This window comes from Thunnus thynnus, chromosome 13, assembly GCF_963924715.1.
Source record: "Thunnus thynnus chromosome 13, fThuThy2.1, whole genome shotgun sequence".
Lineage (NCBI taxonomy): Eukaryota > Metazoa > Chordata > Actinopteri > Scombriformes > Scombridae > Thunnus > Thunnus thynnus.
Genome location: NC_089529.1, coordinates 30333961 through 30360944, shown reverse-complemented (window position 1 = coordinate 30360944; position 26984 = coordinate 30333961). Strand labels below are relative to the sequence as shown.

Genomic DNA, 26984 nt, shown 5'->3' with positions numbered 1-26984 from the left:
CATGGAAAGAAGCATTGACTCCAACTTGGTAAATATCTGTGTAGGGAAAATGAATTTTGATGATTTGAGGTTTTTGATGTGACTCAACATTCATTTGTGCTTAAAATACCTTGCATTTTCATTGTTCTCAGAATACAAACAGGAGGAGATTTTTTGCGCTTTTATGTTCCAATGACATAATCAGGTTCATAATTATTATGTATTAAATGTTTCTCTGAGATGTCTGATGCAACTCAATCTCAGACCAACATCACTGTTGGACTGGGGTTAGTGGAAAGAGTGATGCTTACCACTTTGACTACAGTACCATGTTGTATATTCTTCTTCATTAATGTGACCATGCTTTTCATTTTGAGGAGTAAACTGGTGTTTCGTGAGACTTCTCGTTACATTCTTCTGTATAACCTCCTTTTTGCAGACACTGTACAGATGACACTGAGCCAGATACTGTACATACTGTCTATTTGTAGAATAATGTTGACATTTCCTGTGTGTGGTGTTCTTATTATGATCGCAAATCTTACAAACGAAATCTCTCCTCTCACACTGGTGGTGATGTCTCTGGAGAGATATGTAGCTGTGTGCTACCCACTGAGGCACGCTACCATCATCACCATCAGAAACACAGGGGTGGCCATCACCATGGTTTGGGCTTTTTGTTCACTAAATGTCCTCACACGAGTTCTTTTGCTGTTAAATTTTCCATTTCAGGACCTGGAGAGCCTGCAGATGAAAAATTTCTGTAGCACACTTGTCATGTTTCTTGTGCCAATATCTGATCATTATGACAAAGCCTACACTTGTTTTCTGTTTATATCAGCTGGTGTGGCAGTCATTTCTTCTTATATTGGTGTGATAGTAGCAGCCAGGTCAGCCTCCACAGACAAAGCTTCAGTCCGTAAAGCTCGTAACACACTGCTGCTGCACCTGGTGCAGCTGGGCCTCAGTCTCTCTTCAACTATACACAACCCATTACTTATAGCCATCTCAAAAACTGTCACGAGAATAATGCTTGTGCGCGTTCAGAATATTTTTTATGTGTTTATTATCATTCTCCCCAGATGTCTGAGCGCTCTCATCTATGGGCTCAGAGATCAGACCATCAGACCTGTTATTGTTTACTATTTATGCTGTCGACTGAAACTCTCAGTTGTCCCAGCAAAGGCTGAGAACTCATCCTGAGATACATGGAATGAACCTTTCTATGTGTTTGTTCAATTCATGCTGTAATCAGACTGGCCTCCATAGGTCAGCATAAAATCAGGCAAGAAATAAATGAAAAACATTTTTTGAGAATACCTATGTTCATCTGTAGTTTGGTAAATATTTATTGACATCCAGTGTTAGAAACCTGTCAAAATCATCATTCTGACAACCAAAAACAAATGAATGTTTTCCACACTAACTCACTAAGATTTATTCCCTCTTTCTGTAACATCCAAGACATGTTTATAAATATGTAAACACTCAAAATTAAAATGCATGAGCTTTAGCTACATTATATCATGTCCTTTGTAAATGCACATACATTTTTTAAAAATTGTTTTATTTGTTTATAGTGCAATACAAGTGACAAACATGAAAACCAACAACAACAAAAAAATGACAGCACAAGACAACACGAAGAACTAATCTTAAACAAAGCAAAACAAAAGAGAGAGAAAAGGCAAAACAGCAGCAATAACAACAACAACAGTAATGACAATGAAAAGCAAACAAACAAACAAGCCAAAAAAGAAATAGGCATGAAGTTTGGCTTAGATTTTCTTACTGTAATACGCATGTGTTTAGGTAGGTAGGTGTGTGAGTGAGTGTGTGTGTGTGTGTGTGTGTGTGTGTGTGTGTGTGCGTGTGTGTGTGTGTGTGTGTGTGTGAAAAATATAGAGTAGAGAAAGAGCATAAGAGGGAGACAATATTAACTGAAGGAAGGAAGAAAGAGAAAATAAAAAATCAGAGTTGGTCAGGACCTTGCATTCTGGCCTGTCAGGATCAGATCATTTTGCTTTTTAAAAATGGGGGATATTTCTTACAAGTGTGGTATGCTTTTATTTTGAAAGTTTGATTGAAATGTGTACTGTCAGGTGTGTAGAGACAATAAGTAACTGCAGCTGGACACAGAAAAATACTCATATATTTGAATGGAGAGTGTGAGCGAACCCACACCTTTTTGAACATTTACTGCTACCACATAGTTTTAGATAGAGACTTCATTTGAACTTTAAATGAGTCATGAGACTTTGACCTACAAATCTTGAATTTACATGTTTTTTCTATCTTTTACTGTTTTTGAGATATTAGAGTTTGACTTTTAAAGTCTTTTCTTGCTCCTCCTGTGATTTTATAACATATAATATATATAATCCCATGACTTTGGCCAAATCTTACATTAAAAATCATATTTTAATAGGAAATTTCATGGCAAATTCATTGATACAGGTTTGAAAGTGGTCAGACTTATAGTTTAGACATCAGAAGCCTCTGTTTGACACAAAGTTCATGCCCATAGATTGCCTCCCCCTTGTTTTACATTGTAAGGGTGATGTGTCACTGCAACTTTGAGGGCTTATAAAATCCAAACTGTTCGAGTTATTACAAAGTTTTCAGCAACTTTTTTCAGCATAGTGTCATAAGTCATATATTAAAGTTTGAAGCCAATACCATTAATGCCCTTGGAGGAGATAGCGTTTGTTCGGGGGCCAAAATTGGGGCAAAGTCTTATTTTGAAAGGCTAATTGCGGACTTCCTGTTGGACTTAGGTCAGCGGTGTCAGTGTACGATTTGTAGGTCTTGATGAGACGAATAATTAGGGACCGAGCCCAAAAGGCCTCGCCTAAGGGCGAGGACCCTGTTGTTTTTCATGTGTTTATTTGTTTGTTTCTTTATTATTACGCCACTTAAACCCTAAATTTGACCCCCTAAACATAGAAATGTCATAGAAAGATCAAACTAAAACTCAATTATTCATCTCATCAAGACCTACAAATCATATGCTGACGCCCCTGACCTAAATCCAACAGGAAGTCCGCAATTAGCCTTTCAAAATAAGAACAAACGCTATCTCCTCCGACGGCGTAAATGGTATCGGCTTCAAACTTTAATAGGTGACTCATGACACTATGCTGAAAAAAAGTTGTTAAAAACTTTGTAATAATTTGAATGGTTTGGATTTTATAAGCCCTGAAAGTTACACTGTCACATCACACCTTACGAGGTAAAACAATGGGAAGGCAATCTATGGGCATGAACTTTGTGTCAAATAGAGGCTTTTGACATCTAAACTATAAGTACCACTTTCAAACCTGTATCAATGGATTCGCCACGAAATTTCCTACTAAAAAATTATTTTTAATGTAAGATTTGGCCAGTCATAGGATTTATGAGGAGATTTCACAAGAAGCGTACTCTAAAATCCTCCTCTCCAACTGCTCCTGGTGATGTCACTCCCTCAGTGCTGTGAAACATTCCGCAATACACACTCATTATAAAATCACAGGAGGAGCAAGAAAAGACTTTAAAACTCACACTCTAATATCTCAAAACAATAAAAGATAGAAAAAACATGTAAATTCAAGATTTGTAGGTCAATGTCTCATGACTCATTTAAAGTTCAAATGAAGCTTGTATCTAAAACTATGTGGAAGCAGTAAATGTTCAAAAAGGTGTGGGCTTAAGAATGTAGTAGGGGGTCTGCCTTTGTGGTTTATCATAGTTTAAAATTTTTGCTACATACTTGGAGGCATCTTTGACCACATGACTCTGCAGTTTCAAGTCCAGAGTTGTAAGCAGCAGTGTGTTCATTCAAGGCAGCACAGATGAGTTTTGGTTTGAATATGATCATTCAGTCATCTTAGGAATTAAAGAAATCTGCTGCAGATTTTGCTGCTACATTCAGTGTCTGTAGTTCTATTAGACCCCAGCAAACAGTGAAATGTTGTTTGACCATTGTTTGAACATCCAGTCAAAACATCCATTACTAGTTCAAAAATAGTTCCTAAATGAAAGTTGTGATCTGGCTGTCACCAGGACTTCCTCCCTTTGTGTTGCAGCAACATGGAAGTATGTTATTACTATTATCAACGGGCCTATTTAGCTATTCTGCTAAGGTTTATGGATACAGTGTGAATTCTGCAGCTTTATACATCTTATGCTTCTAGATTAACAACTAAATATAACCTACAATATACTTGAAAGTTGGACTATGAAATGGTCCAACTTACTAAGTTTACACTGTGTAAGACATACCATGGCAACTAAGACAATTATCCTTCAATGCATACCCAGAGCTAAGAAGAAGAATTTATCAATGAAATTAACAGCTTGAGCTGGGATGATGTACTGTCCGCTGATGATCTGGACTATGGCTGTGATACTTTTAATCACAGAATCAATACTGTGAGGGAAAGATTTAATGTGAAGATAGAGATAACATCTAAAAATAAAAACAATTTACTGTGGTTTAATGAAAATCTGTGGGAACTAATGAAATCTAGAGATGCTGCACTAAGGAAGGCAATTAAACACTGAGACACTGACATGCTGATTTATAAAGGTTTAAGGAACAAAGTTATCCAAGAGCTAAGAGAAGCTAAATTTCGTTTTTATCTCAATATATTGAATGAGGCAAAAGGCAACAGTAAATTGATCTGGAAAAACATTGATAATCTCACAAGGAGGGACCCAAAATTTTGTTAATTGAAGATCATCTTACTGTTGCTTCTGTCTTTAATATTTTTTTTATGAGTCTGTGAATGAGTTAGGAAAAAAATAATGAAAAGGAAACTGGATATTGCTCCTATAGATGCTACAGGTCAGGTTTCTGAGCTGGTAGAGACTAATGAGTTACAAGTAAACAAAATCACCAGCTCCTTAAAAAAGCTCCAAAAGTAGAGATGCTTTACAATTTGACACCATGTTTGTCAAATCACACGAAGATATTTTAACTCCCCCTATTGCTCATTTAATTAACTTGTCTTTTTAACACAGCCCCTTTCCTGATGACTGGAAATGTGCCGTTGTCACGCCTATTTTTAAATCTGGAGACCACCTTGAAGCCAGTAACTACAGACCAATAAGTATACTGCCAGTACTCTCAAAGGCTGCTGAGAAAGTTGTCATTAAACAAATGACAATATTTCTTAATACAAACAATTTTGGTCTACATTGTATGCAATTTTGCTTTAGAGCAAATCATTCCACTGAAACTGCTACCTTGCACTTAATCGAGCAAATTAAATCAAGACTTGACAAAGGAGGAGTAGTTGCTGCTGTATTTTTAGATCTGCGTAAAGCATTCGACACAGTCAATCATGATGTTTTAATATTGAAACTCTCTAAATTAACTTCTCATCTAGAGCACTGGCATAGATGTCTTCATATTTATCTAATAGGAGACAATGTATTAAAGTTGGTGACACACTGTCCAGTAACATGAAGTGCACAATGGGTGTTCCACAAGGGTCAGTGTTAGGTCCCCTATTATTTAGCCTATATATTAATGATCTCCTTCAACAGTGTCATGATGTAGAACTACAAATGTATGCAGATGACACCGTTGTGTATACACACGCAAAAACAGCTGAGTTAGCTGCTGTTAAGCTAACAATCACATTGGAAAGGATCACACATTGGCTTGATCAATCATGTCTGAGTCTAAATGTAAACAAGACAAAAGGCATGTTTTTTTTAACAAAAGTACAACCTCCTGACATACACTGATATTCTCATCTAAGGTGAAAAGATCGATATAGTTAGTGATTTTAAATATCTTGGTGTGACACTGGATCCAAATTTGAACTTTAAGAAACATGTTAAAAAAAACGGTTAAAAACATAAGGTACAACTTAGCACATTTTAGACATATTAGAAACTGTCTCTCTTTGGACGCAGCCAAGATATTTATGCAGCTATGATTCTTTCCATATGTCTTATTGCATCACATGTTGGGGGCAGGCTGGAGAAACAACCATAAAACCTCTTGAGTCCTTTTACAAACAAAACTCTAAAAACTCCGGACAAAATACCAATGCCATTCAATCACTGTAGGGTACTGGAGAAATACAATTTACTGAGCTTTGGGAATTTTAGATTATTCTCAAATCTGTGCCTAGTTCATACAATTTTAAATGGTTTGTCCTCCTCCACTATGTGACTTTGTGTTCATTCACTCAGTAAGTTCTATTAGATCCTCCAGAATATCCTCTATACATGATTGTACCATTTCGTCGCACTGCATTTGGACAGTCAGCTTTCTCTGTGAAAGCCACAACTCAGTGGAATGCCCTACCTGATGATATGAAGAGTTCAAAACCAAATTTAAAAATCTGCTAAAAACCACTCAGCTCTGTAACCACTGAATCTAAATTTCATCTCATGTCTCATGTCTTCTCATTAATGCAAATAATCTTTTAATTTGACAAACTGACATTATTAATTTCTAGTTGACATTGTGGGTGTATGCGATGTGCTTTTGTGTGCAGCTTTGTATTTTGTATAATGTGTTTTTTTTTCTTTGTACTGTTTGTTATTGTGCTGCTATATGTTTTAATTGTAAGGGACTGCAGATAAAAATCAGCTTGAAGCTAAATCTGGTGCAGTGCATCAAATGCCAACATTTATGTTTCATACTGTACATGGTCCAATTAGAAACAATATAACAATACATTACACCCATTATTACAAAGCTGTTCACCATGTTCACGTGTCACAGTGTCACATGATGTTGTAGGACAAAGCTGATATATAGTATGTGAAGGCAGGCAAACCCTGCAGACCAGCTCTGCCTACATGGAAAGAAGAATTGACTCCAACTTGGTAAATATCTGTGTAGGGAAAATGAATTTTGATGATTTGAGGTTTTTGATGTGACTCAACATTCATTTGTGCTTAAAATATGTTGGATTTTCATTGTTTTTTGTGCTTTTATGTTCCAATGACATCAACAGGTTCATAATTATTATGTATTAAATGTTTCTCTGAGATGTCTGATGCAACTCAGTCTCAGACCAACATCACTGTTGGACTGGGGTTAGTGGAAAGAGTGATGCTTACCACTTTGACTACAGTACCATGTTGTATATTCTTCTTCATTAATGTGACCATGCTTTTCACTTTGAGGAGTAAACTGGTGTTTCGTGAGACTTCTCGTTACATTCTTCTGTATAACCTCCTTTTTGCAGACACTGTACAGATGACACTGAGCCAGATACTGTACATACTGTCTATTTGTAGAGTAATGTTGACATATCCTGTGTGTATTGTTCTTATTATGATCGCCAATCTTACAAATGAAATCTCTCCTCTCACACTGGTGGTGATGTCTCTGGAGAGATATGTAGCTGTGTGCTACCCACTGAGGCACGCTACCATCAACACCATCAGAAACACAGGGGTGGCCATCACCATGGTTTGGGCTTTTTGTTCACTAAATGTCCTCACACGAGTTCTTTTGCTGTTAAATTTTCCATTTCAGGACCTGGAGAGCCTGCAGATGAAACATTTTTGCAGCACATTTGTCATGTTTCTTGTGCCAATATCTGATCATTATGACAAAGCCTACACTTGTTTTCTGTTTATATCAGCTGGTGTGGCAGTCATTTCTTCTTATATTGGTGTGATAGTAGCAGCCAGGTCAGCCTCCACAGAGAAAGCTTCAGCCCATAAAGCTCGTAACACACTGCTGCTGCACCTGGTGCAGCTGGGCCTCAGTCTCTCTTCAACTATACACAACCCATTACTTATAGCCATCTCAAAAACTGTCACGAGAATAATGCTTGTGCGTGTTCAGAATATTTTTTATGTGTTTATTATCATTCTCCCCAGATGTCTGAGCGCTCTCATCTATGGGCTCAGAGATCAGACCATCAGACCTGTTCTTGTTTACTATTTATGCTGTCGACTGAAACTCTCAGTCTTCCCAGCCAAGGCTGAGAACTCATCCTGAGATACATGGAATGAACCTTTCTATGTGTTTGTTCAACTCATGCTGTAATCAGACTGGCCTCCATAGGTCAGCATAAAATCAGGCAGGAAATAAATGAAATCCCCTTTAGAACAGCCCCCACCCCCACAGGAGGGGTCTGAGGAGCAGCTTTCTATTTGGAGAGAGGCTTAGTGGGGAACAGGTCCTCTGACTTCAAGCTGTCCCGAATTAGTCCAGTCCCCCAAACCCACCAAGCCCCCCCAGCCACCAGAACCCAGTCCGAGGTGGTCCCAAAAATCAGATATGGTTGGGATGAAGAGCACATAAAAAAATAATTTATAAAAGATAAAAAAAAAAGTTAATAAAATTAAATTAAGAGAAGAGAACAAGTAGATGAACAGAGTGGATTGTTGAGTGAGGAGATTCAGTGTAATTGTTAATTGTATGTCTGTGTTTAGTCTGAACGGGAAGATGCCTGTGTATTGTTGCGCTTGTAAAATGGTAGAAATGAAAATAATTAAGTAAGTTTAATGACTGATGTGAACTTAAGAGACTGAAATTTGTCCTGTTAACAAATACTACATTTCCCCCCAAATAATAATAATAAAAAAAGTGAAATAAATGGGTTGTTGTGTCAGCAGTTTCTGTGTTTACAGCCTGAGATTGAAGATCTCTGTGTGTAACTTAAAGAAATAAAATAAGATAAAAAAGGAAAATAATAAAATAAAATAGTAACAAATAAAAGAGTGTGTATTCATTCATTTATGCTTTATCGAAAGAAGACATCAGCAGGATCATTTATTGATGACTGTAGAGCAGGTTTTATTGAAATCAGCTGTTTTACGGTTGAGGGAGTCTGACATTTTAGCAAAGGTACTATCTTGAATGATATGGTGAAGATTAATTTATCCTTCCAGGCAGTGAAACGTATTTTTTTTTTTTTATTGATGGAGAAGTCTGGGTTGTTCTAAATTGGGGTTGAGGTCACAGCTCAATGGAGGCCAGTCAAGTTCTTCCACACTGAACCGAGAAAACCATTTCTTTATTTCTTTATCATTTCTTTTCTTTGTGCTCAAGTTGGACTAAAATATCATTAAATATAGAGTTGCAATGATTAATTGATTAGTCTGCAACTGTTTTGATAAACAATTAATCATTTTAGTAGTTTTTTAATCAAAATTTCATCAATATGATTTGGTGCTTTTGGTCATCATATAGTAAACTGAATATCTTTGGGTTTTGGACTGTTGGTCGGACAAAACAAGACATTTGAAATTAGTCATTAGTCATTACTGGCATTTTACAAACAAAACGATTAATCAGTAAAATAATCTGCAGATTAATCTATAATAAGAATAATCCTTGCAGCCCCTTGCTTCGTCTCAATGTAGGCTATGCAAATGAAGTCATACATTGTCGAGATCAATGAACTAATAGGGATGGTGAATATACAGAGCACCCTGAGACAACAATGCACTGCTTTCCTTTCATAGATTGTCTCTGTTCCTGTATTTGCATTTGTTCAATGTATTTTGCAATGTTTCTTTGAAATGCTGCTTATGTCCTGTGAATAAGCAAAGTGCTTATTGCTTGAAAAAAGCTCTATACATAAACTATTATCATTATTATTTTAGTTTATGTATTTTTGTACTGCTCCTGTTTATTCTTTAGCACCTCTGACCAAATGAATTTCCTCTTTTGTTCCACTTGAGATGATTTGATTATATAAAATATGAATTTAATTTAAATAAATTAAGTAATAATTCAAAAAATAGGTAAGAGTTTCTGTACTAAAGTATAAAGTGTAGTGGTCAAAATGTCTGTTGCTTTTTTATTTTGCAGCATGACTATAGAGTTATAATAGACTCAATATCAGTTAGGAATAAGGTAAAGTTCGGTCAAAATAAAAAGCAACATAGACTCAAACAATTTTTAAAACATATAAAATTACTGACTAATGTTACTTGAATATTTATCTGTACCACTTTTATTTATTTATGTATTTTTTTCCTCCTTCTATGTATTGTTTTGTATTTATTGAATTTAAAAAGCTTCTTGCACAATCGTTTTAGCAAATGTTTTCATTTTTCTTTTATTATGTCATAATTTAATTCCCTGGCACTTTATTTACTCTTTTTGTTGTTCGTACTTGTTTATTTGTTAGTTTTCGAATTTGACAGTTTTCAATAAAGTTGAGAAGAACAAAAAATTCTTTAACAAAAGGAACTTAACGTCATGACGCATGACGTATGAAAGTGCGTGATGACGGTTGCTGCTCGACAGTTTTCCCTCCTCGTTGTGAAGCTATCCGGCTATTCCGATGTTTAGCTAAAGAGATTTTTATCGCTGGACATTTTGAAGACAGTAGTTTTAACGTTGTGGTCGATACAGAAACCGAACATCCACAGCAACGTTGTTTAAGGTAAATGTTTGTGAAAGTAACAACTGTTCTTTGTCGGGTTTACTTTTGTTTTGCTATCGTTTACGTAGCAGCGCTGAGCGGCTAGCGGGAGAGCTAACTGGCTAACGTTAGCTTGAAAACGCACTAAACTTACAACTTGCAGCTGTCCGTTTCTTGATAAATGTCCCATAATAATATGTGTATATATTGATTTTTCTTTTTAAAAAAAATCTTTTTGACATTTAGCGAAGAAGAGTTGAGTTGTTGGTAACTCGGTCTGTGCGGTGAATATTTTGAGCTAACATGTTGTTGGCTAAAACGGAAACTGCTTCGGGCTACTCAGGGCGTTTGTTTACCTGCGGTTAATAACCGGTCTCACCTGGTTCCGACCCGCTGAGTGACGGACTCGGTTCTTATCTAGTTCAGACTCACCTGACTAACCAACACGGCTGACGTCAGCGTTGTATTTGTGATCAATACTTCTGACTGACAGCACGGCCCGGTTAGCTGCACGTGGAGCCGGGAGACAGGTAAGGGTCCTCTGCTTCAGGCCAGGGGACCCTCACCTAAATATGTTTATTTATATTATTTATTTTATTTGTTTATTTATCAGGGGCACGGTAGCTAAATGCCATCAGCAGTCCCTAAGCAGGCACATTTAGAAGAGAATGACGGTATCAGGTGTTGGAATCAGTACAGGAGTAAATAAACATTACATCATACAAAACTAAAGGCACCACCCGTTTAAAGAATTACATCAGACAAAACTAAAATGCTCTCTGTTTATTATCTGTGTGGTTAGGTTCCTTTTCAGCCATTATTTCAATTGTAATGTAAAACTAGTGACGGTAGAGCAGTGTTTATTCTCTCCGGGAGTTTTGGTGTGATTATTGCAGTCAAAAATGATTGATTTTGCAGCCACTTTTCTCAAAAATTGCGAAACAATTTGCGATGTTTTATGTGCCTTTTTTGTGGTAAAATTGCAAGCAAAGGAAAACAACGATTTAAAACAAATAAACAACAACAAAACTACTATCACCGAAGAGTCGCATGTAATTACTTCCGTGGATAAAAAGCATACTGCATATCACAGAAACAACTATATTTCAATGCTAATGTTTAATGTATTTTCCGTACATGAGAACCATGTGTTTGAAATTATATTATAAAGAAAATACTGTACTTGAGTTCCATTTATAATATAATTCATATGTCAGTTCGTTGTATTTTGGTTATCATAGTTGTTTGGTGTCTAAAGTGTCAGAAAATGATGAAAAATGTCGGTCAATGTTTCCCAAAAGCTGAAGATGACGTTGTCAACAACTCAAAGATATTCAGTTTGTCATAAAACACCAGAAACGGATATAAAGGAAAATATTCACACTTGAAGCTGGAATCAGAGAGTTTGGACAATCTTTTAAATCGATTATCAGAATAGTTGGCAATTAATTTAATAGTTGACAACTTATCAACTAATCGTTGCAGCTCTACGTTAAAGCAGTTAACTGTAAACTGAATGAGATTCATGTTGGACGAGTAAAGAAAACCAAAACTCTTTAAACAGGGATTCAATCTGTAAAATGTAGATTCTGCCTTCCATATTGAGCTTTGTAGCAGTTTATTATTGTGGTAGTTAAGTCTTATAAAAATTAAACTATAATTTTCTGTGGTAGCCGTTTAGCTCAATCTAAACCTTTTAACTGTCATGTTGACTGATGTTGTGGAACGCTGCTGCGGGATATAAACATGTTGCTTTAGCAGTGCAGTTATTTTAAAGTTAATTAAGTTGATATTCTTGTTTGTCTCCGTACAGAAGACTTATGCTGTCCTGCTAGCAGGGCAAGATGTTCAACAAGTCATTTGGTACTCCCTTCGGTGGAGGGACGGGGGGATTTGGCACCTCATCGACCTTTGGACAGCAAAGTAAGTTATTGTATTTATTAATGTGTTTTATTTCTAGAGGATTCAAAGTCACAACAGTACCAGACCGAGTTGAGGCTTGAGACAAAGTCACTATATGACTCCTGGACGTTTAGAGTCTGTAGTTAAAGATTCACTATGGAGGATTTATTGGTTGCTGTCTGTAAACACAACATTCAAAGTTGGTTCCTCCTTCACACACACACACACACACACACACACACACACACACACAGTACGACCGCTCACTGCCGTAGCTGTTAAACAAGCAGAACCTCGGCGCTGTGTCCGCCATTTACGTAGCTTCCTCTTGTTTATGTCGCTATGTGTTTACAGTGTGCAGCACTCACATCCTGCATGTTGTTGTTTGCTGGATGCTACACACAGGCTGAAGCTCAGAAACGTCCCCGAACACAACAAAATAATCAGATACAGACACCGCCACACTTGTAGTGGGTCATAAGTGATGATTTAGAGGGATTACTGTTGTATGAGTCAATACGTTGTTACTTCCTGCATAGTACACCTTTAAGCAAACAGACATAATGTCTGAACGGATCGTAACATTCTCTCTATAATGGCTCAAATGATCATTATGAGTAGAGCAGTTTGTTCATGGTGTGACTTTGTTGAAAGTCAGTGAACAGTAAATCTGTTATGTTAGCGGTTAGCAAGGTGAGGTGTCAACATCATGAATATATGAAAATATCTACAACAACAATCAGTCAGTATAAACATGTCGGAGAAAGGAAACATCGCCTGCTGTTCTTTCAAACAAATATGACTGAAAATGACGTTTAACCGTGGATATGGTCCAGCCCTGATACTGATCAACTATCAGAGTATCATGGTCCAGCCCTGATACTGATCAACTATCAGAGTATCACGGTCCAGCCCTGATACTGATCAACTATCAGAGTATCATGGTCCAGCCCTGATACTGATCAACTATCAGAGTATCATGGTCCAGCCCTGATACTGATCAACTATCAGAGTATCATGGTCCAGCCCTGATACTGATCAACTATCAGAGTATCACGGTCCAGCCCTGATACTGATCAACTATCAGAGTATCATGGTCCAGCCCTGATACTGATCAACTATCAGAGTATCACGGTCCAGTCCTGATACTGATCAACTATCAGAGTATCATGGTCCAGCCCTGATACTGATCAACTATCAGAGTATCATGGTCCAGCCCTGATACTGATCAACTATCAGAGTATCTCGATGATCCTGATCTGGTCTGTTGTGAGTGAAATGCAGTCTGAAAGTGTTTCAGTGTCTGTAGTTTTAGTTCCTGGCAGATGATTGGAAGCGTCAGTCTGTCCTCATGTGACCTCTGTATCTGCAGACACGGGTTTCGGGACGACGGGAGGCTTCGGGACGTCTGCGTTCGGGGCGACAACCAACACCGGAGGTCTCTTTGGTTCCACACAGAATAAACCTGGTTCGTCAGCTCTTGTGTTGAAGTGAAACAGCCAGATGTCTGGGAAACTGGTTTAGATTTTCAGACTTCGTGTTTTTAATTCAACCACCTCTATCTTTTAGAAGACAGGTCAATGGTATCAGTGTGTATTGATTTACACCTGTTTAAAGATGTTAAATAAAGCTGTTTGTTTCCTCCAGGCGGTCTGTTTGGGTCCAGTACGTTCAGCCAGCCGGCGACGTCCTCCACGAGTACTGGCTTCGGTTTTGGTGCAGCCAGCGGCACTTCGACCAGCCTGTTTGGTAACACCGGATCAGGCACCACCGGAGGACTCTTCTCACAGCAGAACAATGCCTTCGGCGCCAACAAACCCTCATCTTTTGGAAGTGAGAACGCTTTTATACTTGACTTCCATCAGATTAGATCAGTACTGACAGCTTCTGAAATCGACCAGTGGGGACGTTAAAGAGAGTCACAGTTTGATTGATCACAGTAGCCTGAACAGAAGACATAGTAAGGATATGAGGGGGAAGTAATATGACCTTTAGAAGTATGAAATAAGACCACAAAACTAAATTTAAAGGATGTGAAATAACAGTAATCCAGCGCTGCAGTCAGTCCGGCTGTCATGTTGATTCGTTTGTCTAATGAATCGTCCGCCTCCCATCGTGTCCTCCAGGCTTCGGGACGAGCACCAGCAGCGGCGGGCTGTTCGGGGCGACCAACACCACCTCCAACCCTTTCGGCGGGTCCAACTCCCTGTTCGGAGGCTCCGGGTTCTCTGCCGCACAGCAGCCAGGAACGACCGTAAAATTCAACGTGAGTCTTTAACGAAGCACTTCCTGCTGTAGCAACAGGACAGAAACCCAAAAAACCCTTTTAATTTATATGGAGAAACATTTTTCAGTCTCTTTTTGTGAAGTTTGGTTGTCAGTTGAAATCTAAAGCTGCACTTCGACGTCTAACAGCAGACAAACACTGTATGATTTCCTGCTAGTATCAAACAGTTAACTCTTTGAACGGTCCGCCAGAGCCTTCAAATGCTTCTTATCCCTAGAATCTGTACAACCTCAGCTAAAAGGTTTTGTAAGTCAATAAACCGTAATAATTGATATAAGTATTGAAATTGTGTCATATATTTAAAAAAAAAAATACAAAAATCAGACGTTTTTTCATCAAATTTTACTGAATAAACACACAAAACACGTTGATCCAAAACATTATTATTTTTAAATAATAATGCTTTTGTTTTTTTTTGTTTTTTTTTAACCCTTTCAGCCTCCAACAGGAAGTGACACAATGGTGAAAGCGGGCGTGACCACCAGCATCAACACCAAGCACCAGTGCATCACGGCCATGAAGGAGTACGAGAACAAATCGCTGGAGGTGAGTTCGGTCGGCCGTCACACGTCGTTCACACATCAGCGTCGGACCTGCTCAGACTGGAAACGTATAAAACATCAAACTTCGTCGGAGCGAGTTGTCTGTTCTCATCCCTCCATGTATCCATCTCGTCTGTACTCTGCTCATGTTGTGACTTCCTCTCAGTCTTTACGTCTCCCTGCCGTGTCTCCCTGCAGGAGTTGAGGCTGGAGGACTACCAGGCGGGCAGGAAGGGCCCGACCAACCCGATAGCCGCAGGGACGGGCGGTCTGTTTGGTTCGGCTACGGCCACGTCCAGCGCCACCACCGGCCTGTTCGGCACCTCCGCCCCCAACACCAGCTTCTCCTTCGGACAGAACAAGAGCACCTTTGGTGCAGGTGAGCGTTGACGCAGCATGGCTCTATGGATGCTGGTCCACCACTTTGATTCAGATGAATATTATTATCATTAGAGCGAGTGAGGTGATGTGCTGTGTGTCTGTCCTCTTCTAGCACCTGCTGCTGGTTTCAATGCGACCACCGGCGGCCTGTTCGGCCAACAGAACCAGCAACAAGCCGCCTCAAGTCTCTTCAAGCCGTTCGGTCAGACGACCACCACGCAGAGCACCGGCTTCTCCTTCGGCAACACCAACACCATGGGACAGGCCAACACCAGCAGCATGGTGAGACTCCTCAGCGTCCGTCTTCTCCTGTTTCTGCTTCTGTCTTCTCTTGTTTCAGTGTCTGTCTTCTCTTGTTTCTGCTTCTGTCTTCTCCTGTTTCTGCGTCTGTCTTCTCCTGTTTCTGCGTCTGTCTTCTCCTGTTTCTGCTTCTGTCTTCTCTTGTTTCTGCGTCTGTCTTCTCTTGTTTCTGCTTCTGTCTTCTCTTGTTTCTGCGTCTGTCTTCTCCTGTTTCTGCTTGCAGCTTTGCTCCTTTTCAAGTCCAAGGCATTAAGAAACCTAAATCACCACGACATGATATGAAATCACATCACTGAAATTGGCCTTTTAGTTTGATTGCTGGATTTTTTACATTAATTTTCTGATATCACTACAATTTTGTCATGTGTTCCATACATTTCATCTTCTCATACAAGCCTCAGTCACAGTGGATAAAGGGTCTCAGCACTGGTTCTGTGCCAGACATCCAGTAATGACAAACTGGAATTTAAACAAATAAAAGCATGGATGCAGCAGGTCGTCACTTTTCATAATAATAGTCGGAGTGTTGAGGACGTCTCGATGTTTGTGTTTCAGGGTTTGTTTGGAAACACGGCGGCGTCTCAGTCGGGCGGCTTGTTCGGCACGGCTCAGACCAGCGCCGCCACCGGTTTCGGGACGGCCACCGGACTGTTCGGCCAAACGAACGCCGGATTTGGAAACGTCGGCACACAGGTACCAACCAGGGACTGACGGATGTGTTTGTATTATCAGAACAGAAAGATTCATTACGAGTGCAATAAATCAAATGGTTTTCTGACGTGTTTTAACGTTACCGTGTGTGTTTTTTGTCTTTTTAAAGCAAAGTTTATTCGGTAATAAGACGGCCGGGTTCGGCACCACCACCACCAGCGCTCCGTCCTTCGGCGCCGGCACCGGGCTCTTCGGCAACAAGCCGGCTCTCACGCTGGGAACCGGAACCAACACCTCCACCTTCGGTACGTCCGCCGGGGCTCAGAGCGGAGCCGGGTCAAAGTATTTGTTTAAACCACGCCGTTCTGTTCAACAGCCAGTATTCTAAATTAGAGCTGGCGGTAACCATAGCAACAGTACTGCTGCTTCATTAGCATTTAACTCTGAACATAAACCAACTGCGTCTACATTAACGTTTACTGTTTGTTTCTGGCTGACTGAAGGTTTTGGCGCGAACCCGGCGGCGGGGAGTCTGTTCGGGAACAAGCCGGCCACCGGAGGACTGGGGACCGGACTGGGAACCAGCTTTGGAACAGGTACCAGTAGAAGCTGTAGTTTACTCACAGCACCAGAGCTGAAACAATTAGTCAATTAATCAATTAGTTGATTATTTAGTATTTTAGATTGTTTTAGTATTTTGATAATCGTTATAATATTCGTTGAAGTTTTTTATGAAGCAAAAATACTGAACGGTTTCTAGTTTCAGCTTCGTAATTGAGAATATGAATATGTGCTGTTTATTTTCATTATTGATTAATCTCTTTGGTCTGTAAAATGTCCCAAAGCCCGAGATGCAACCTGAAGATATAAAGTTTACGATGCGATTTAACGATTAATCGATTATCAAAGTAGTTGGCGACTAATTGATTAATCGACTAATTGCTGCAGCTCTAGTTTGGACTGTTGATTTGCCAAAAGAAGCAGTTTGAATATATTGATTATACATTTTATAGACTAAACGATCAATTAGAAAATAATCGACCAATTACAAACAAAGTTACACACGTAAAACAAAACGAGACAATATAACGATGAGTAGAGATTATTATTATTATTATCATATTAATGCAGAGGTGTGTTTGTTCAGCAGTGGGCACTGGGCAGACGTCTCTCTTTGGGAATAACCAGAACAAACTGGGCACCACACTGGGAACGATGGGAACGTTCGGAGCAGCCGGATTCAACAGCGGAACCAGCACGCTGGGCTTCGGAGCTTCACAGCAACCCGTCGGTGAGCAGCTCCGCACCGACTGTCCAATCAGAAACACCGAGAGGCTACGTTTGGATGCGTCTTGATCTTATTTAATATTAAACTCTAACCAGTAAACCAGTCCAGTCGATGTAAAACAATCCCTGTTTTCCCATCAAATCAAACTGTCTTGTGTTTTATATATTGACTGTGTGACCAGACGGATCAGTGAAGTTATCTGTTATTTCTTCTCCAGCGCTCACCGATCCGAACGCAGCGGCCGCCCAGCAGGCCATGCTGCAGCAGCAGCTCAGCGTTCTGGCGTACTCGCCGTACGGAGACTCGCCGCTGTTCAGAAACCCGCTTTCAGACCCCAAGAAGAAAGAGGAGGTGAGAGCGACTGAACAGAAGCGCTTTATTCAGCAGTCATCTGAAGAAGCTGCTCTTTTGTTTTTATTGACATTTGTCCGTTCTTGTTACATCTCCTTTTGTGTGTTCTGACAGCGTCTGAAACCAACCAATCCGACGGCCCAGAAGGCTCTGACCACGCCCACCCACTACAAGCTGACCCCTCGACCGGCGACCCGGGTCCGCCCCAAAGCGCTGACGTCGTCGGGCGCCTCCAAGTCACAGCTGTTCGACGGCCTGGACGACGACGAGCCGTCGCTCACCAACGGAGCCTTCATACCCAGGTACTGCCTGTACTGTCGCCATGGTAACGATGTCTGAAAAGCTGTTTGGGTTGTTGTTGTTTTTACCAAGCAGCAACCTCCGGGGCTGTAAAATGAAGCCAAAAACTGCAGTTCCTTGAACGACCACTTGAGGCTCCAAAAGCGAGTCAATCATAGACCTCCATGTTAAAATGTCCAACTTTACAGCAGAAATAAACATGTTTACAGCCTGGTACAAACAACGGTTTTGGTCTCTGTAGCTAATTTCCTCTTTCATGACAACTGTACGGGGGGGGAATGTTTTTATAACTCACCCATTTAAATGTTATTAAGCCGTAAAGTTCTGCATAATGAAGGACATGGCTGCTTTGAGTGACAGGTCCGCCAGCCACTAGGTGGCTTGTTTCAGCCGTTCGGCCCGCCTCTTTGCCCATTTTTGATTGGCTGGGAGTTAGGCAGAGTCACGCACTGCTAAGATGGCGACGGCCGGAGCGGATCGCTTTGAGCTTCAAAACCGCTCTTCAGAAACCAACGAGTGACGTCATGGTAACTACGTCCATATTTTTATACAGTCAATGGTTTCAAGGTTTCATCACTTCAAAGTTTAAACAAAAAAGTAAACGTTTAATTAAGACGAGGTGAGATGGTGCTTAATTGATCCCCAGACAGGAAACAGGCCACGAAAAAATATAAAGCAAGCAGAGGAATAAAAAAAATCAAAATAAGTCAAAATTAAATCAAATCTATATACAGATACAAAAAAAGTAAAGTGGAGAACAAACTGACTAATTTAGATTAGAAGCTGTGTACATCAGTTGTATAACCCAGTATCATTAAGCCTCAGGAGGCTTTATGATCTGTACAGCGATACGACGTCTTCTGTCCTTAGACCCTCGATTCAAATAAAGAAAAACTCCCTAAAAACCCTTTTAACAGGGAAAAACTGGAAGAAACCTCATGAGGAGCATCAGAGGAGGACGGACTGACCTGCAACAGATGATCTGTGAACAGAACTAGAAAGACGAGAGAAATCAGGGATGCACGATATTATCGGCACATCATCGGTATCGGCTGATAAAAGCTCTTAAATGAAATATCGGCATCTGCGAATTCTGCCGATTATGAGAGGCTGATATAATGCCATCTCCTCCGCCGCCTGACTGCACTTCCCTCCACGGACTGTTTCACCCTGACGGTCCCGGTGTTTCCTCCGCAGGCTGCACTTCAATAACAAACCGGGGCTCGGTGCTCCGGTTGGATCCATGTGGAGAGCCGGAGCTAATGTTAGCTGGGAGGCTAGCTGGCTGAGCTTCCCTCCAGTCATGCTGCGGCTAACGCTCCGCTAGCCTCTCAGCTAACGTTAGCCTCGGCTCTCCATGTGAGCCCTGGTTTGTTATTCAGGTTAAAGCGGGAAGAAGCAGCTGAGTGAAGTGCAGCCTGCGGAGGAAACACCGGGACCGTCAGGGTGAAACAGTCCGTGGAGGAGCTGCTATGTTCGGCTGCACAGATAGGAAACCCCTCAGCTGACAGGAGGTACCACTCTGTTTGGAAAAAAAAAAACTACTTCTTTTTGGTTTATAACGGCGGTTGTCAACCAGTGTATCAGGTGCATTACCGCCACCTTCTGCTCCGGAGTGTGAACCAGAGATTAAGAGCAACTACTGCAGCACCCACTTGGCAGGTTCATTAAAGTTTTAACACTGAGCTCCTGAACTCCAGTCTTCCTCAGTTCTTCCTTCATATATTGTCTTTCTTGATCATACTTAGTACAATCTATGCTTGCGCATAATAGTCTCCTCAGCCAGCTGGAAACAACATGTGCATATATCAGTATCGGCCACAATGAGTTGGAAATATCGACATATCGGCAAAAATCCAATATCGTGCATCCCTAAAAGAAATCTTACACAACTTCAGTGTGCTGCCACAGTACAAAAGTTGCCTTTTAATGTAGTACTAACTGTGTTTGTGTGTGTTTTGTCGACAGGAAGAGCATCAAGAAACTTGTCCTGAAGAACCTGAACAGCAGTCAGTACAGCAGTCCAATCAACAAAGAGACAGACGACCTCGCTTCACCATCAGAGTATCCACAGAACGGACACAGGTCTCTACACACACACACACACACACACACACACACACACACACACACACACAGACGGTGTTTTAAATCTAATGCAGTGTTTCTGCTTCACTCTGCTTTAATTAACTGTATATTAAACCAGTGTAATGTTTGATAAGTTGAATATTGTGGATAAAGTCTTAATGCTGCAGGGCTCTCTCCTCTTCCTCTTCTTCCTCGCTTTCCTCTCTGCAGCCACATGGAGGACGAGGACGAGTTGAGGGAGTTACCGGGCCCCAGCAGCCAGGCGGACGACGACCCCGAGGTCACCCAGTTTTACGTCAACCCCATCGCCAAGCCGATCCCGCAGGGCCGCAACCAGACCAGCCTGCAGGACACCATCAGCGACCTCAACATGCACAAACCTGCCAGGAACGGCCTGGAGGTCAGCACGCACACACACACACACACACACACACACACACACACAGCTCGCAGCCCGGGACGCTCAGATACACAGACGCAACACGTGCATGTCGGACAGCGAGACAACAAAGGAAGCTTTGACATCCACATTATTCAAATATTGAATCTGCATCATCAGCTGACGTCAAGTTTTCACACATAAACAGCAGATAGTTTGTACTGTAAAGAGTCTCAAACATCACATGACAGACACGAATTAGTGAGATATTATACAGTTTCCTGTGTGTATGAACTCAAGATTTTTACTGTAATTGTTTTTTATTTCTGTCCTCAGCTGAGCAGCGAGGACGTGTCTGCGTCTCTGGGGGAGGAGTCTCTGCTGGAGGGTCGAGAGGAGGAGCAGCAGGAGTCGCAGTCTCCTCACCCAGCAGGTCAGATACCAACCTTCTCACACCTGAACATGTTGACCCGTAACGTCCCTGGCCCTGTTTACACCTGACGTATTAACACGCGTCTCGGGTGATCCGATCACAAGTGGACAGCTCGTCATTGTTATTAATCTGTGACACTGTGACACAGCAGCATAACTTGATTGATTATTTAAATCTCCGACACGCTGACAGGATCTAATGTTAATTAATGTTCTGTGTTCTTCTACACATCCAGTAGATCAGCTGTTACACACACAGTCCAGGTTCAAACTGTCCTGAGTTCATTATGTCGACCAGCAAAACTAAAAACTGTCGTTATCAACTTGACAGGACAGAGGAAACTATCCAGCTACGTTTAGACTAAATATTTTTTTAGACAGTCAAGCGAATAGTTAATGGCTTAATTTCTATTCTAACTGTGGATTTGAAGAGTGAAACCTGTTAGGGGACAGAACAGCAGGTGGATTACGTTCTTAATTCACATGAAAAACAAAATAATTTGTTTATCCTGTTATCAGACCAGTTGATGTTTAGTCTGCTGGAAAATAGAGGACGTCAATTGAGTAGGTGGTCCTTCAGTGTGGCCCAGGATGCATTGCGTTTACACTGCTAAAAGAGTGTGGCCACATGCGGTCCAGACCACCTCCGAATGTGGTCTGAGTGATCGCATCTCATTCTGTCCTCAATGCGTCTTGGGTGCGTTTACACCTGTATTCACAGCTGTCCACTAGTGATCGGATCACCTGAGATACCAGGTGTAAACAGAGCCTTTGTGTTTACTTTAGTTTGACGGGCTGGTGAACTGACGAGGTGTTCATAGAAGGTTTTTCTCTCCTTTGACTAAAACAAGTAGTTAAACAATATTCATTTCATACCAGAGCTATGTGAGACCTAAAGACATGAATAAAGCAGTAGAGACGGATGTTAATAGCAGGTGTAAACAGGACCTTTGTCGATCTCTCTGTGACCAGATTCAACCTGTTTTCAGAGAAGTTTTAAATTGTACAGTTGAGTTTTTTTTTTTAAAATGCCTCCGTGACAGCGACAGCCGTGTTGTGTTTGGGGTTGTCCGTCTGTCCGTTCCATCTCGTTAACTTGATATCTCAGGAACGCCTGGAAGGAATTTCTTCAAATTTGGCACAAACGTCCACTTGGACTCAAGAATGCACTGATTAGAATTCGGTGGTCAAAGGTCAAGGTCACTGTGACCTCACAAAACATGTTTTTGGCCATAACTCAAGACACTTTTTATTAAATTCCTTCAAAGTCTTCATTACAAATATTATGAGTCAAAGACGGTTGATTGTGAGCTGGTCCCTGACAAACACAGACCAGTGTGCACAGAGCTTCAGGTTGTTTGAGCGTCTTAAAGACAAAACATGATCCAAATCAAATAGTTTTTAGATTATGAAAGGAAGGATGTGTGATGATATCGTTCAAAGGAAGAGCTGGCGAAGTTCTTATTTTGAAGACGTTTATTAGACGATGGCCATCGGGTCCATTCCATGTACAAAGATGGTCTGGGCACCGTACCCCTGTCGGTGCATAGCTTATATGGGGTTACACATCTGTATCTTATCACTTGAATAACATAGGTTTTCCATGGGCACTAGGTCAGTAGGGAGCCATCCAATCAAGTAATTGACAGCTACCTCACCACATATTATGTGTCACAACATACCACATCTGGAACAGTTCCAAACTTGACCATAAACCCATTATTTGTATTTAAAGGTCCCCCCAAGAAGGGCTATATCATACTACCTAAAATGACATGCAAATTATGGAATATTTAGGTCATCTGTCCAACATCCAAAATCAGTGAAATACATAGGTTCAGATAAAAGTCATACTAACAGATTAAAATTACATTCATGAATGTTTCTAAGCAGCTGTGTCGACCTGCCAAAGTCAACTTAAAGATCCAGATTTCTACAGACACATTAAGAGTTTGTTCACTGGACCAACAGAAGATAATCTTTGAGTTTCGTTGTGTTTGCTGTTGTCCAGGCATCGTTCTGAACCGTGTTGGTTATTACACCATCCCCTCCATGGAGGAACTGGCCGAGATGGTGGATGAAAACGGGGAGTGTGTGGTGGAGAACTTCTCCGTTGGCAGGAAAGGTAACATCATCACTCGCTTACTTCAGTTTAAAAGCCTCGTAAAGCACGTGAGCTCTGATTGGACGGACGTCCTCACCGCTCTGTTCTGATTGGCCCCTCACAGGCTACGGCTCCATCTTCTTCCCCGGCGAGGTGAACGTGACGGGACTGAACCTCGACGAGATCGTCCACTTCAGACGCAAAGAGGTCATCGTGTACCCGGATGACAAAAACAAGCCGCCGGAGGGGGAGGGGCTAAACAGGTGAGTGACAGGAAGTGAACGGTGGACTGTCAGCAGAATATCTGCAGGTGGAAGAAGGTTGTTTGCTGAAATGTTGATCGTTATCTGTTAAAGAAAAAGTTTTCTGTCATACCTTCATACTTCGGCCGGTTTGATGGTGAAACAGGTGTTGGTGACTGTTGAGCAGGTTGTTGTAGTGCAGATCCAGTCCTGGTAGCTAACCTGACCCCGTCTCTCTCTCTGTACGGTTGTAGGCGGGCGGAGGTCACTCTGGACGGCGTTTGGCCGAACGACAAGACGACCTGCACTCAGATCAGGAGCCCCGAGCGTCTGACAGACATGAACTACGAGGGCCGGCTGGAGAAAGCCTCCCGCAAACAGGGAGCTCGCTTCCTGGAGTACAGAACCGAGACCGGATCCTGGGTGTTCGAGGTCAGTTTGAGAGGAATCAACCTCAGCTGCTTTAAATCAGATCAAACAAACAAGAAGCTAAGCTAAGAAGCTAAAAACAGAGAATAGTTTCTCTGTTCTGTATTTCTCTGTTTAGCATCTTCAGGCTAGGCTAACCCATCGTTGCTAACTTTGGAGCTAACCTCCTTCACTGTTCCAGCATTTGACAAGACAACAGACGTGACTTTTTAGCGGGGGTTCTCGTTGTGTCATTATGGAGAAACACAGATTCAGTAAACGTTCAGTAACCGTTGAGTACAGTTAGACCCAGCAGGCTCCATCAGGTTGGGCGAGTTCAAAGTTGTGAAAACAACGGGGGTGTTTTCAAAACACCCCCGTTGTTTTCACAGGTAATTTGTTAGTCTGTCCCTCCCGCCGCAGGAAATAATGGATTAATCCTGGAAAGCTGTTGATGTAGCACTTTTCTCCTTATGAAAATAACACGGAGATTATTCAACCAATGAGAATTTAGTCAGATGATCGACCAACTAACCGACCAGCAGAGTACAAGCCTAGAAAAAACACTAACTAAGTCTTTATAACGGAAGTGAAAACCTGCCATGTGATCAGAGCTGATACTGAGCATGCTCAGATCCACATATCGACTATATTAGACTATAACGTGGACCTGGTCTGATCTGGTCCACAGATCAGTTTCCAGCTCTGTGCTGTGATGTTTGCTCAGGTGTATCTGACTCCTCCTTCCTCTCCCAGGTGGCCCATTTCTCCAAATACGGACTCCAGGACTCGGACGAGGAAGACGACGTCCCGCTCAAAGCCGACCCCAAGAAGCTGAAGACGATGACGACGACGATGCTGCAGCAGCAACTTCCTCCCTCCCAGCAGCAGCAGCAGCAGCAGCAGATGGCGCCACAGGCCCAGGTAGAGCCGCCTGCGCCCATCTACACTCATCCTCCTCATCCTCACTGACACACCTGTCTGTTCGCTGGTAGCGCGTCACTTTTAAAACAGTTCAGTAGATTCAGTTTCCTCGTCGCTCTGAGTGTTCTGAGTGACGGTGTAAAAGTTTTCCACCAAATATTTATTCTTGTCAGGGTGGAAAAGCCTCTGAAGTGTTTATATATATCGCTGGAGTTGATTTGTGGTTATGATCCGTTTTTTTTTTTTTTTATTGATTATTGAGTGTAGCCTTTAAATAATGAGAAATATCGAATGTTTTCACAGAGATCTGAGATTGTAAATGTGGTCGCTGGTCTTCGTTTGACGTTGTTGACGTGAGAGCAGTGTGCAGAGACGTGGACATGTGGCTCATTAGCGCAGAGTTAGAGGCCGATACATCGATATCGGAGTAAATAATCAATATCTTGGCTGATATTTGTTGAGTTCTGGTTCATTCTTGATGACTTTCTCTGCGTTCATGTTGCACCTTTTTTTAAAATTTAAACATTCAGCAAAGTAATAAAGCTTCCAGGAACCTAAACGACACAAATATACAAATATTTAGTGATAATCAGTGAAAGTTGAAGGATGAAGATGAGGATGAGCGGGTAGAGAGGAAGATGCTGTGTTGAAGTTGTTCAGTTGTTTATCAGCAGTGACTGAGTTTCATCCTAAAACACTGTTGCAGCTCTATAATAGATGTTAAACATCACATTTTTCACTTGTAGGCAAACAAACCGATGTTTTAACTTCATTAAATTAGTCGGACATAAACCACGATGTACGAATGATTAATAAAAGCTTCTGTGTGAGAACAGGAAGTCTCGTTGACGTGTGTTTGATAAGAAATCATTAAAGAGGTAAATGTGACAGTTGATGATGATGATGATGATGATGGTTTCCTCTGAATATACATGTGTGTTTATAGAGCTGGTTTGAGTTTTATCTCCATATCCGACCTCGTGTTGGTGCCAACACACACATATCAACACACACACACATATCAACACACACACACATATCAACACACACACACATATCAACACACACACACACATATCAACACACACACATATCAACACACACACACATATCAACACACACACATATCAACACACACACACATATCAACACACACACACATATCAACACACACACACATATCAACACACACACATATCAACACACACACATATCAACACACACACATATCAACAGTGTGTTTTTATCAGAAGTTAAATTACACTAAAATACTTTATTATCTCTCAGTAGTGTTCTTGTTCTGCATCTCTGCTGAATGAACATACCAAACAGGAAATGTCCCAAAAGAACCTGAATACTGCTTTAACACGCACACACACACTCACACACACTCACACACACACACACACACACACACACTCACACACACACACACACACACACACACACACACACACACACACACACACACACACACACTCACACACGTCTCGGTGTTTGACGTCAGTCTGAGGATACAACATGTAGGACGTGTTGATACAGTTTGTGTTTTGTTCTTCAATGTTTCACACAAAGAATATAAAGTATGTTTATTATTATTATTATTATTATTATTATTGTTTATGAGTTTCTTGTGTTTTGATATGAAGTTAAAAGTTGGAGCAGGGAAACATGTTAAACTCTGACCTGCTTTAAACATGTGTGACACACGTTGTATTAAACTTCATTCTGCGAATAATGAAAGTCAAACTAATAAAGTTAATTGAATTTGAACCTTTTTGTCTTCAGTTTGTATAAAGAGCAACTTAAACGCTGCTAAACCAGTTGATTCATGATTCAAACTGCTGATAAAACCTCATGTTTGAGCATCAGCATCATGTCCGTTATGTTTCTATATATTTTATATTTGTCTGAATAGTTTTTATTGTTGGTGCCAAAATGAGTCTCAGACTTTATTCAGTGTCTGAGTAGAAACAGACGTTACAGCTTCTGATTCCTCTGAAGGAAGTTTGACTCCATATTTCTCATCTTTCACAGTTTTAATAAATATGTCGATTATTGTTTATTGATATTAATGTGAATGGAC

At 40.9% G+C, this 26984-nt stretch overlaps 3 protein-coding genes across 5 annotated transcripts in view; all 3 read left to right on the top strand.

Moving 5' to 3' along the window:
• Nucleotides 1-219: 219 nt before the first annotated feature.
• On the top strand, nucleotides 220-1182 carry LOC137196315 (odorant receptor 131-2-like). Its single transcript, XM_067609184.1, has one exon. The coding sequence runs from the start codon at nucleotides 220-222 to the stop codon at nucleotides 1180-1182; it is 963 nt and encodes a 320-aa protein (XP_067465285.1).
• Nucleotides 1183-6976: 5794 nt separating this feature from the next.
• LOC137196314 (odorant receptor 131-2-like) lies at nucleotides 6977-7939 on the top strand. Its single transcript, XM_067609183.1, has one exon. It carries the CDS (start codon nucleotides 6977-6979, stop codon nucleotides 7937-7939), a length of 963 nt encoding a protein of 320 aa, XP_067465284.1.
• A 2230-nt stretch (nucleotides 7940-10169) lies between these two features.
• The window catches only part of nup98 (nucleoporin 98 and 96 precursor), a 31347-nt gene continuing 14532 nt past the window's right edge, over nucleotides 10170-26984 (top strand). Inside the window, exons 1-21 of one of the 3 annotated variants that reach the window (XM_067608986.1) lie at nucleotides 10170-10340; nucleotides 12133-12242; nucleotides 13594-13689; nucleotides 13869-14054; nucleotides 14348-14487; nucleotides 14947-15054; nucleotides 15249-15429; nucleotides 15544-15713; nucleotides 16287-16424; nucleotides 16552-16687; nucleotides 16886-16978; nucleotides 17533-17673; nucleotides 17888-18021; nucleotides 18136-18323; nucleotides 20290-20406; nucleotides 20620-20809; nucleotides 21125-21221; nucleotides 23232-23345; nucleotides 23449-23587; nucleotides 23821-23998; nucleotides 24731-24898. In XM_067608986.1, coding sequence (XP_067465087.1) covers nucleotides 12164-12242; nucleotides 13594-13689; nucleotides 13869-14054; nucleotides 14348-14487; nucleotides 14947-15054; nucleotides 15249-15429; nucleotides 15544-15713; nucleotides 16287-16424; nucleotides 16552-16687; nucleotides 16886-16978; nucleotides 17533-17673; nucleotides 17888-18021; nucleotides 18136-18323; nucleotides 20290-20406; nucleotides 20620-20809; nucleotides 21125-21221; nucleotides 23232-23345; nucleotides 23449-23587; nucleotides 23821-23998; nucleotides 24731-24898 — 2793 coding nt within the window. In that variant the 5' untranslated portion in view covers nucleotides 10170-10340; nucleotides 12133-12163. Of the gene's footprint in view, nucleotides 10341-12132; nucleotides 12243-13593; nucleotides 13690-13868; nucleotides 14055-14347; nucleotides 14488-14946; nucleotides 15055-15248; nucleotides 15430-15543; nucleotides 15714-16286; nucleotides 16425-16551; nucleotides 16688-16885; nucleotides 16979-17529; nucleotides 17674-17887; nucleotides 18022-18135; nucleotides 18324-20289; nucleotides 20407-20619; nucleotides 20810-21124; nucleotides 21222-23231; nucleotides 23346-23448; nucleotides 23588-23820; nucleotides 23999-24730; nucleotides 24899-26984 lie in introns of all 3 variants that reach the window. The other 2 variants (XM_067608984.1, XM_067608987.1) reach the window with 2 other exon arrangements.